Here is a 13,093-nt window from a genome sequence, read left to right as displayed (position 1 = left end):
GTCTAACTGTATTTATTTTAGTATCCATCGCCTGAATGGGACACTGTCACACCAGAGGCCAAAAATCTTATAAATCAAATGTTAACTGTTAATCCAAATAAGAGAATAACTGCGGCGGAGGCACTTAAGCATCCCTGGATTTGTGTATGTATTTATAATTATTAATAATTGTGTTCAAGAATGAATTGATTGTTAATTTTTTTTTTGTTAACAGCAAAGAGAAAGGGTCGCATCGGTGGTGCATCGTCAAGAAACTGTTGATTGCCTCAAGAAATTCAATGCTCGTCGTAAACTCAAAGGAGCTATTCTTACTACAATGTTGGCCACTAGAAACTTTTCTAGTAAGTAAACAATTTGTAGTTTACCGTTTTTATATCGTAAATATTTTTTGTAAATTTTAATGTTACTACAATACAAACAAACTATAGAGATTTTTTCTTTTTGATCATATATTTTTATATATCATTATAATTTTGTTGCGCGATTTTGACGTATGTGAACATATACACACAATCAATAGAATTCTTTCGACACTAACAGTATAGATAACATCAGGTACATATTGAAAACCTCATTTTTCTATTTAATGTGTGAATCTATTCTGATATTCTGCAAATTCCATTGCATTACTACTTTTATGAAAAAATTATTTAAAAAAAATCCTTTCATTTTTTTCGTGTTTTATTTTTAAAATTTATATGTATTCTGTCAAATAATAATAAAAGATATTTCAGGTATGGTAATTTACAATTTAGGTACTTCTCTTTTTAGTGTGTAACTCTACTTTTAAATTAAAATCTTATTATAAGATCTGGAACGGTGTTTTTCTTTTCAGCTTTGAACAAACTTTCGATGGCGACATCAAATTCGAACCCAGATTGTTAGGATTAATCTGTTCATGATATTTTCTGGCTACGTTTTTTACTTCATCGGAATTAACATTTCTTTTAGAGTTTTAAACTGGAGAAGAAGCAGAAGAATCTTTGAAGAATTTTGTTGTTGAATGTTGAGGTTGTGCCCCATAGGTAAATGCCGTAGGTCCGTACGGGTTTAAGCGCACTTTAGTATAAAATAAGCTTATTTTTTAAAGATATTGGAAATCTTACTCAGTAGCCAAAACATTTTCCGATATTGTATCCCTAGGGATTTTCTTTTGTTTAAAATATACGTTTTCCATGTCAGACATGTATCAAAATGCAAGCCCATTATTTTGCGCTATTTGATCCCGGGATAATTGTATTATTAATTTTAATTTCGGAGCAAGTGTATCTTCTCATTGTAAATGTGACATGAGTAGTTTTTGTTTCATTTGTTTTCATTCGCCAAAGCTTTTACCATCTTGACATATAATCAAAACTTCATGAACTTGAAGTTTAGAAGCGGCTTCAGAGGAATCACTAGCACTCGCCAGGATTGCTGTGTGTTCTCCAAATGTGCCAATTAAACTTCCTACTGTCTTTGGTAAATCGTATGTGATAAGTAGATGAAGGATTAGACTGAGTGTAATGTCTAGTGCTACTCCAGCTTTAATATTATATAATGAAGACTTTTTTTTTCGTTGTAGACATACATAGTAAAGTGTGTTTCTGAGAGTAATAGTATATCTATAGTATTTTTTGATAGAAATAATTTTAGTTGAGAAGAATCCTGTGACAGTCAATTGATATTTCATAAGACGTTCTTTATGAACATAAAGTTTGTTTAGACACTAGATTTACTAGATAATTTGTCATAATAGTAATTTGATTCATTACTTCCCTCATTAGATTCATCAAATATGTCAAATTTCGATCATTTCTATAATTTGCAATGTTGCATTCGACATTTTTGGTCTGATTTTACTTACAATATTTTTTTTAGTAAGTTTAAAAACACGGAAACTCTTTATATGGTTAATGAAATTTACTTAGCAATCGCTGCCAGTGGAAACGTACTATTAGATTCTGTTTAATGTAATGCTTCTAACATTTTCAGCATTTTATTAAGCTTAAGAAAAAAATTTATTAATAAAAAAACTGTTACTCATACATAAAATATATACGAAAAAATAGATATATTAAGGTCGTGTGCGAGTTAGGCTAAGTTGCGTTCTAAATGAGTGAAATTCTAAGTTGTGTCAGTAATGTAATGTCAGTAATTTTCATACGTGAATTTAAATGAATATTTGAATATAGAAAGTGGCAATAAAAAATAATTTTATTAAAACGTTTTGTTTTATTTGTATTAAAAAAATTAATCATTGTTATTAGAAAACTTTTAAACGAAAAGTCACCACTTTTTGCATATATTATACATTATGAGCATTTGCAATAAATTTTGTAAATATTTGTAATTTCTAAAATTTTCATTGCCTTTTTTTAAATATTGTAAACATTTATTTGATAAAATTTTATTATAGTGGCTGTTTCCAAAAAAGTAATTGAATTTGTTTTCATTGACTTGGCAATATTGTTTGGCAATTTTTGACGTTTGCATAATTTTATTTGTGTTCGATATTATTTGTTTTTATATATGTATATTGAAAACGTAACACAACTTGATCCACTTTGGCAGCCAAAGTTAAAAAGTGCACAGAAATGTAAACTTGCCTTTAGTTGGGTAGTTCATTCTACTGAGCTACCGATAAATGATGTAGTATAAAAAGCTGTACATGAAAAAGATATTTTTGACTTTGTCAAAGAAGCCAATCTTGGAAGTTTTGTAATGTGGTCACGTTGATTGTGTACGTCCTTATTATCATTTAATACCAATAGTAAACTTATTGATACAAATGATCAAACGTGTTGGGATGTTACTGACAATAATAATATTCGTATGCTGTTGTCTTCATAACAAATACAATTTTTTAATATTTTGTTTGTAAAATACATTTAGGGTGTTCACGGGGCACTGGTTATCGGGTTATGTGGGTATCTACTTATGTGCGGAACAATAAACTGCACTGATTAAAAATAACCAACGACCCCTGCCTATGTATACAAATTTATGTGGATTTGTGGTTATTTGCTGTGTTGAAAAATAGTATAAATGGCATCAAAAAAAAGATTAATTTCATCGAATGAAACCACAAACTGCGAATTTAAAATCACTAACATTTGGTTTTGTTTGTAAACAAACATTTGAATTTTCAAAAGTAAGTTAAAATGGTCTATGCGAAATAAAAATATAGATATGACTTATTTATTTCCCATTTTCAATATCTACCAAAATCCAAAAACGCAAAATTTTGCGTCTATAATTTGATTTTGTATACTCTTTTTAAGCATTTTGTGTACATTTTGATATTTAAATTTCTTTGTACTGACGACAAACACAAAGAACAGCTGATTGTATAAAAATTACCAGATAACCTACGTAAAAGTGTGTTCACGGTGCACACAGGTTATTTTTCATTTTATCACCACATGACCCGATAACCAGTGTCACGTGAACACCCTAATTGAGTATTTTTTTTGGTTTACAGGATGTCTTGAGTCAAGAATCACTACTTTTATTTATGCAACTTTTCCAAACATTAGTTTAGTTGATACTGATTCTACTGATTCATTTTAAAAATTAGCAAATACAAAATACGTGAATGTTCTTTTAAGTTTTTAATTTTTAATTGTGAAGATCCAAGAAATAATTCAATTACAAATCAATAACCATTTTATGATAATCGGTGTATAAATATATAAAAATTTTAAAAGTTACTTCCATAATTTCTTAATAGACATGTTCTTCTCGGTATCCTTCTACATAACTTTAGCGACATCCATTTCAAAATCTTCTTGAGTAACATGCACACGATGCTCACGCAATGAGTACATATCAGCTTCTATACAAACGCCTTTAACTTCTGCACCAGAAGGTCCCGGTATAAGTTCAGCTGTTTTACGCAAATTAATACAGCGGGTCAAGTTAATTTTACGCGAATGAATTTGAATGAATTGAACAATATGCACGTCCTCCGCTATTGTAAAATATGTAAACAAAGTACTGAAATCAAAATATATTCACAGCTGATATAAGCTGTCAAAATGCAACTTGCACACTTTTTTGGACTAAGTGGCTACATGTGTGCAGTGCCAAAAATCTTAAGGAAAATCCCATTTGGTTTAGCATCAACTTAGCCTAGCTCGCACACGTTCTAAGTGTTTTCTAGTTTATTTCCAATAACTTAAATTACAAAATAAAAGTGTGTATTTTTGTTAACATGATGAGCGCCGTAGATGAATAAAAATGTTTTCTAAATACGATAATAAAACAAAATAAAACAAAAAGCCTTCATCAAGCCCACACACAAAGTTTAACCTGTTAACATAACTAATATTGCATTATTATGCAAATCTCTAAATTCAGAAAATTTTCGAAAATTTTGGTAACTTAACCATTATTATGCGAATTATTCTCCTAAATTCACAAAACTCCTGTAAATATTTGGTGCACTACGCGAATTATCTTCTTCTTTAGTTATTTTGTCTTTGGTGAAGAGCTCACCAATGAAAAAGTGAAAAGTTCGACCGCAGCCTATGCCATATAAAAGTAATGACCAGATAAAATTCATAAGAACCTTCAAAATATTATTAAGTCGATGGAAGTGAAGCAAAACAAGAACATGGCGCTATCAGTAAAATCTTCAGTAGAAATTACGAGTTAACATAGTAGAAGATGTCAATCCGAATCAATAGAAATCGATTATATTGTAAAATAAAAAATTTTCCATCGACAGTCTCAAGTCCGATTTAACGATTGTTGAAATTACTAAAGGGCTATATAAATTAAAATTCTTAGAGGATATAGGTTCAACCACTACTTTTATAAATAAGAAAAAAATTACCTTTGTTTAAACGAACAAACTTAAACAAACCAGAACCAATTAAACTACCTGTAGTAATGTGCTATATAACATTAAACCTCAAATAATAAAAATATATACTCAATATAATTTTAAATACGTATTTAAAATTGAATCTTCACATAGAAAACGTGACAGTATAAAACGCAGATGCCAAGTACTACCTCTTTCTTTATAGAACCTGGAGGAAAACATCTTCTAAAGATACAAATAGCCCGCAATATTTGCATACATCATACATGCCTAGAGACTAAAAACACCCCACATTCTTGGAGATCCCTGCAGTATGACCAGTTAAGGTATTCCTTCACAGGGCAGGTTGGAAGGACATACAGCGTGCTTTTACTCTAATTGCGTACAAAGTATTACGTCTGCTTTAACAATGTTTATTGTTTTAGACATTATGCACTTATAAAGGCTCTAGTCTTCAGTGCTTGCCAACATCTGCTTTACCATAAAAGAAAGACTAACTTCCCAGATTAGTATCTTTAGATTTTGTCTAGTATCTACGAATATTATACAGTCTGTAATTATATGGTCGGGACTCTCAATTTCATCTGAACAAAACTGGCAGTACGGATTACTTACCGGCCTGAACCGTAAGTCTCTAGTTCCTCCAGTTATTTGGAATTCGCCAGTGCGTCCATCTTGATTTTTTGAGAATGATACCACCGATGTTGCCATTCATTAAGGTATTTGTCTCTTACTTCTAGATAAGAATCTGAAAATTCTAGATAAGAATTTGCTCAGTAATTTGTAGACGAGAGCGCAGGAAAGGTCAACAATAATTTACAACATCTAAGAACTCTAAATATCAACCACATATCAGAGATAAGAATCCAGGATCCATTAATTATATCAACAATTATAATTTCATTAATATTTTAAATGCCTTGGCAACACATTCCGTCAATTATAAAACGAAATAGTCTAGATATAAACCTAGAAAATCCGACTAAAATCTCTATGGTGAAACGCATATGGCTGGTGTGTGGTATGACCCGACAAAAATTCCAAACTTACTCGATTTTCTGTTAAAGATATCAACAGTAAAAATATGAAAGTGCTACTTAATTAAAACTTTGATCACTTACCGATCTTATAAACATTACAATCCAAAGTTCAACAAACAGAAAAATCTTTAGCGATGCACAATAAGAGAAATTTCTTATCTATGCTCAAAACAACCGCTTTGGACAGTTTACTTTTGAATATGGCTTTAAGATCAAATGTAGACATGAATGTCGCATGGGTGCGTCAGTGGCACTCAAAAACAAAACACAATAGATTGTACCCTAGACTTCTCTAGAAAAAAGAAGATAACCAGACTTGACACTACGGTCAAATATGCTGCTGAATTATCGTTTCCAACATTAGGTTAAAGTAGTCACACGACAAGGAGTCACCCTTTCTGAAACCTCGTTTGGTATCAAACAGCTCGGAGAGGTTCTTCCATTCAATTCTAACGGAGCTGGTGGTGTTGCTCAACGTCATTTTACATAGCCGTATAAGTTTTGCTGGGATACCAAATTCAGACATAGCGGCATAGAGTGTGCTTCTAGTCGTAGTGTCAAAAGCAGCTTTGAAGTCGACAAATAGATGGTGTGTGTCGATTTGTTTTTTTTAATAATAATTAATTATAGTTATATTAATAATTTAAGTTAATAGAAGGCAACCAAACAATTTAAACTAACTCGAAGATCTTCACCGATTGAGGGTAAAGCAAAATCATTTATATATCATCTGTACGTATATATATCATCTGTATGTATTAGAAGAGAAAAATAGATAATTAATTGTCCTTAGCCAAAGCTTCGTCCAACTTTGTTTCCATGTCGGGCATTATTCTGAGAATAGCCGGGTTTATATAGTTCGTTTTGAGTCTCTGGGTTCCTCTGGATTCCTAAGTATTATGAACCATTGCATTGGGGAAATAGTTTCCCATTAATACGAAGGGAAGGGCAGGTGTCTAGTTGTAGAGTGAAGGTTATGTGTGCACTTTTCGATTCGTTAATTTTTTATTCTCCAGAGATCGAGCCATTTTTGCAGTTTGTTGAGGTGGTCTTGAACTGATTTTGTAGCTGTGAATGGGTCGTCGTTGTGGCTGAGTATGGCAGTGTCGTCCGCAAATATTGATGTTGTTGTACAGTCACTGGCTCGCATATCTGCTGTGAAAATTAGGTAGAGCAATAGGTTCAGTACAATACCTTGGGGTACACCGTCCATAATGAGGAATGCATTGGAGATAAAATAATTTTGTTTTATAACCATTCTTCTATTTGAGAGGTAATTTTTGATAAGTGAGGATATATTGTATGGTAAATATTTTTCAAGTTTCCAAAACTTTACATAAAGTTTCAGTTTCCTTCGTGCCAAACTTTGTCGAAGACTTCGGTAAGTGCCTTCGAAATTCACACATTTTGTACCACACCTACTTTGTGATGAACCTATATCCAAAAATTTGTGACGACACTCAGTCAAATGTCCCAACCAATATTTCCGTTATCAAGTTAAAAGTGTTCTTATGAAACTTTCTAGGTTATAGCCTCAAAATTAGGATATAATTTTTTTTGGGAAACATATAGTTTTTAAGGTTTCCCCCTTCAGTTCATTTATACTGTCATGCACATAAAAACATTTTTGTACAAAAAAATATATTAAATTTTTTTTTAAAGAGCCACATCTCCTTGCAATATTCTTTTTATAATTTTGTAATAGAACTGGTTTTGATTTATTTAATAATTTTATTTTTAATATATTTTACGTATGTATATATATAATTCATAATATTTAACTTTTGTTTATAATTTTGTTTTCAAGGTAGAAGCATGATTACTAAAAAGGGTGAAGGATCTCAAGTTAAAGAATCGACTGACTCTTCTAGCACTACAATTGAAGATGATGATGTAAAAGGTAAATGAATACAAAAATTCTTTCTTTACATAGAGTTTTAGTCATTTAAACATGTAATCGTATATAGTATTCGGTTAATTTTTATATTTGACCATATTAAAAATATTTTTAAAACAGAGGCACTTATGAGAGTGAAAACTTTTACTTCTATGAATATTTTTATCAACATTATCAGTTTAAGTCAAAAAGTTTTTAACAATAAATATGCATATCCGCCTTAGTAGATATTGTTGTAAATACCTTTAAGTCTGTTTTTTGCACATTTGTTTGATATGTTTTTACAAATACGTTTTAATGTCTAAACTATTAAAATATATAATACGTAAACTCTTTTGAATCATCTTTGTCGTTTTTTTATTTCTATTTTTATGTTTACAAAAAATATATATACATAAATAGTCCAATATAAAATGTATCCCTTTAAAATGACTATTGCTTTTCTCTATAGAAAAATAGGTCTATGTTAAGTGTTGTGTGCCAAAGAACACTGCTCTGGAAAAACTTTGATAATAAGGGTATTCAGACATCTGCGGTAATTCTATAAAGTGATAAAATCTTATGAATATATATTTTTTTCTAAAACTACAATATATTTGAGTAAACGTACTACTAAGACGTCGGGGATAAATTTCTTAACTGTGCAAATTAAATTTACTATTCCTATTTGTCAAAAAAGTTTACACTTTTATCTATTTCTTTCTTTCACAGTAAAAAGAGACAGTGCTTTTTTCAAAAAAAAGATTATTATTTTTGAATGTGTTAGAAATGGAACACAAAAAAAGGAAGCAAGGAACAAACGTTTGTCCTCGTGAACTTTATAGAAAGTAATAAAGAATTTTGTAACGATAATTAAAATTAAAGATGGTTTAAACTATATTAAAATAAATTTTAAAATTTATTAATATTATTAAATACTTAACACAAATCTATACGTGGAATTTTTGTTTAAAACAATATTTTTAATTTTTATGTGTTAATTTAACGACCTAAGTCCAATAATAATTAAAAAAACCTATCGAATATTCGTCGTAGTAACATTTTATTAATTATTAACTTCACTTATAATGCTCTTAGTAATTAATATAATATGTGACTTTTTTTTGCTTTGCTTACTTTCAATGACTGATTTTTTTTACCGAAAATACAAATTTCTTTACCAACGCTGTCAAAAACATATTCACCACATTTTAATTTCACATTTAACACGAAAAAGGCACTAGCACTTGAGGAAATGTATTTTACTAGAAAGTGTGAACTGTGGTGAGAAATAAGTTTTTCGTTTGCGTATACTTAAAAATATTTGCATAGTTCAGGAATCGACCCCTAGATCTGATAATTCTTTCGGTACTGATAAAACTTTAGCTGATTCTTGTTACTGCGAAGTTTTGCATCAAAATTAAAATTAAATTTGAGCGTTGAAGTGTTCGATAAATACTTATAATGCATAAAAAATATTAATAGAAATACAAGTTTTACTTAAACTTTAATTTTTTTCATTTTGAGGTTTGTGCTTTACCAGCTCAATTGTAGAATTTTACCGGGATCGAATTAAGAAGCGTTGGTTAAGCGTTTGATGTGTTATCACCTTTCCCGTTACCGTGTTGCGTTTGAATGTTCCTGTTAATTTAATTATTTTCTGTATTGGAATTACACCATTTTTTTTTTAATATTAAAAATGTCGAAATAAGTAAATTATTGCTTTTATAATCTTGCAATATATTCTCTTTTATACTCTTTTATAGAGTTTCGACGTCAACTACTTTGTATAAATAATATGCACAAATATTTAGGTTTAACGTGTTTATTGTCATAAATTTCGCGAGAAAATTAATTAAATAAAATAAGATTTGTCTATTTTAATTACATCGTTGTTGTTTCTCTAAAATTGCAAATCTTGCTTAAATGAACTAAATCATTAGTAGTCAAAGTGCATTTTGATTTCTTGCCAACGGAGTCACGGTTTTTTCTATCTAGTAGTTAGGTTACTACCCATATTTCTTATTAGAAAACCTGTGTCCTATTAAAAATAGTCGTATTCATTTATAAATTCGTCTAAATTCGTTAATTTTTATCTAAGGCAGTTTAAAAATACCTAGCAATGATTTGTTGTTAAAAAAATCTTCATTAAACGTTGAAAATAAATCGACAATAGTCGTAATTTTTTCTTTCAGAGTTGTAAAAAAACAGCATAAAGTCTGGTTGAAAGAAATTGGCATGTTGTGTACAACATGAAACATAAAAATTGTAAACACTAAAAATTAATTAATTTAAATAAAAGAAACCAAAATAAATATTAGAATTGTAATGGGTAAACATTTTTACTTTATATATTTAAATTATTTATTTATTTGAATTTATTAGTAAATGAAATGCTCATATGATTTTAGTAGACAACTGGAGTTTTGCAAAATATATCCAGTATGCATTCACAATAAACTGATTTTTGAATTTGGCTGCACTAAAATTTAAGACTCAAAATTTTTTGCGATTAAAATCTAATTTTAAAGATTTTAAGAGCATTGTTGTTGCTTCACATGTTTTCTTTCGTAAGCTGTGAATATTTTTTGCTACTCTGAAAAAAAAAATTATGGCTATTGTATCAAATGAAAAACTGATTCATTACATCTAAAGTAAATTTGAATACTTTGACCTAAAATACCTAAAATTACTGATCAGTAAATAATAATCCGTATTTTAATTAAGTTATAACTTTAAATTCTTTAATTTAATAATAAATTTTGATCAACATTAATAACACTTTTCAACAAATTTAAACTTTTGCTCAATTTAAGTCTTTACAAAAATATTAAGCCTTTTAAATCCGAAATTAAGAATAAAAATATTTGCGCAGTGGTTTTCAAGATATATTTCTTCCATATATATTGAAAAATTCTATATACAAAAACACAAAAATTTGTTTTGTTTTTTAAGAATTAATATTAGAAATTCTGATGAAGTCAAAAGCGAATACGTGTAGAAATATACTAAAAATAACGATCGAATAAAAACTTGAATTCTTAAAAAACAAAAGCGACTTTAAAATAGTTAAGGTATTATATATAGACATTCCCAATTCCGATACACACAATTTTGAATGAATTTTACCAAATTTGCTTTAATTTACTAAAAAGCAAAAATATTTAAGTAGAGGAATCATTATGTCATATATTTATATGACATCAATTGTAGGATAAAATTTTATTGCGATTACATTATAAAAATTAATATTTATTACAAAAAATTAAATCTCGGACGAGATTAAAGATTAAATAGACTTTTATATAAAAGTCTGTCTTGCTAAGGATAAAGTTTGAAGTTATTAGATTTATTTATAACTAAAATATAAGCTACTTTTGTTAGTATTCTGTACAAACTTGAAATTTTGAAGAGTTTGAAGAGCTGAAAAAGTTGTGTCAAACGAAGAGTATATATCCATAATATAATTTTATGGTAAATACTCCAGTTTCTTCTAATCATCCTTTTGCAGAAGTACAAAATAACGTATGCTCTTACCCATTCTGCAATCATTTACTGTCTAATAATACTATTAATTCTATATTAGTATTACTATTAGTATGTCTTTAAGATAGCACTAATCTCTTGAGCTGTACTGTTTCTCTGATCACGTATATCATGATTATAGTTTGGCTAGAACTCCTCATGGATCACTTTTTGCTGTAGCATAGTAATAACCTAGCAGTTAATACAGTATAAATAAGAAAAAGTAGAAGTAAAAGTAAATAAAAGTAGCGTTAATTTTCAATATCAATTTGTACTTCTTTGGGAATATTTTTGCTCGACTAATATTCGGTTTTACTTTCTCAGCTCTTTTTCGGAGGTTTAAGTGCGCTTCATTTAAATAAAAAATAATTTTTATACTGCGATTGACTTCTTTTATATATAGATGAAAATGTTTGTGTTATTAGGTTCTATTGATTTTTGGAGTAATATCTGACAACGCACACAAATAACAAATTAAAAGCCGTCAGTATGTTAGTTGATGCCTAAGTAAAATTAATACAAAATTGTAGGTACCTAAAGTACATTTTAAAATATATTCATATAACTAGTAAAAGTTACGAAGATGTAATATGTCTACAGTCATTGTTGAGTCGGTGTATTTTTCAAAATAGTTTGTTTTTTTCTTGCATAATTTCGACTATTACTTTATCAAGTTGGAATCAAATAACGAATTAAAATGACAGAATCATAAAAAGATATTAAATCCAAGTTCATAAGCACATTCATCATTTTAAGATTTACTAAAAAGAATATTGTATGATATTTTATAATTGTATAATTTTCCTATACGCTTTAAAATTATTGACCCGCCCTAATGTATAGTGCGAGAACTGATTATTGCGACTACAAAAATGGAGGAAACAAATACTGCTGTATATATATGTGTTATTACTTCTGGTGTACATAAATTTTTAAATAAATCTAGTAAACAGGGCCCTACGGCTTCGATATTGGAAATTTAAATACGGCTTCATTAAACATACCAAAATCATCATATAGTGAGCAAATTTAATTTACGGATATATTCGGATTTAAAAGGACATAATTCTTCTAAAATTACTTTATTTTTGAAAAAAATCAAATTTGTCGGATAGTGTTATTTGTATCAAATATACTACATATAACTTCGGTCTACCTTACCAACGCATGTTATTGCCAATAGATGATCTCACTATAAGTACTTATTTGAACGAAGTTCAGTTTATTAATTTTTCTACTTTTTATTTCAAATTTTAAAATCTCAGTAAGTCATAATTAATTTTTTATACAGCAAAAAATTTTATATTCTGATTTTATATTTCTGACGCATTAAAACGCGTAAAGAGACTTTAATTCAATATTTTTTTGATACATTCAAAATTTTTTTTTTTGAGTTTTAGAGTCTTTTAATCCTTTTATATTTAATCCTTTTATATTTAATCCTTTTATATCTTTAAAATCGCAATTATGAAAGTGTTATTATTTAAATAAAATGAGATTGTTAAAAAGACAAACTAATGAATCATATTAAAAGATATATTAAATATACTTTTACTAATGTTAAATTAATTATTATGTATAGATACAAAATAACTAATTTTGTGATGTTGGTTTTTTTTTATTACTATATTGAAACCTTTATTTAAGATGTCACCTGTTTATAAATTATAATAGTTTTTATGTATATATAAATGTAAATAAATACATAACTTATCAATGCATAAATGTTATGATCTAAAGTTATTTTCCATTAACACTTTTTTTAAAAACTAAGTTTATTATATAAATAATTCCTATAAAGTTGATTTTTTTGTATATCCATTTTTCTTTTATTTGAAAATA

The 13,093-nt window shown here is 28.4% G+C and overlaps 1 protein-coding gene across 12 annotated transcripts in view; it reads left to right on the top strand.

The window, feature by feature from the left end:
• LOC119680779 (calcium/calmodulin-dependent protein kinase type II alpha chain) overlaps nt 1-13,093 on the top strand; it is a 50,191-nt gene that overhangs the window by 17,080 nt on the left and 20,018 nt on the right. For all 12 annotated transcript variants that reach the window (XM_038093759.1, XM_038093758.1, XM_038093757.1 and 9 more), the window contains exons 8-10: nt 22-144; nt 215-341; nt 7,658-7,750. In XM_038093759.1, the coding sequence (XP_037949687.1) occupies nt 22-144; nt 215-341; nt 7,658-7,750 (343 nt within the window). The remainder of the gene's footprint in view (nt 1-21; nt 145-214; nt 342-7,657; nt 7,751-13,093) is intronic.

This window comes from Teleopsis dalmanni, chromosome 2, assembly GCF_002237135.1.
Source record: "Teleopsis dalmanni isolate 2A chromosome 2, ASM223713v2, whole genome shotgun sequence".
Lineage (NCBI taxonomy): Eukaryota > Metazoa > Arthropoda > Insecta > Diptera > Diopsidae > Teleopsis > Teleopsis dalmanni.
Note: the sequence above shows the minus strand (reverse complement) of the source record. Positions and strands in the feature narration are given on the sequence as shown.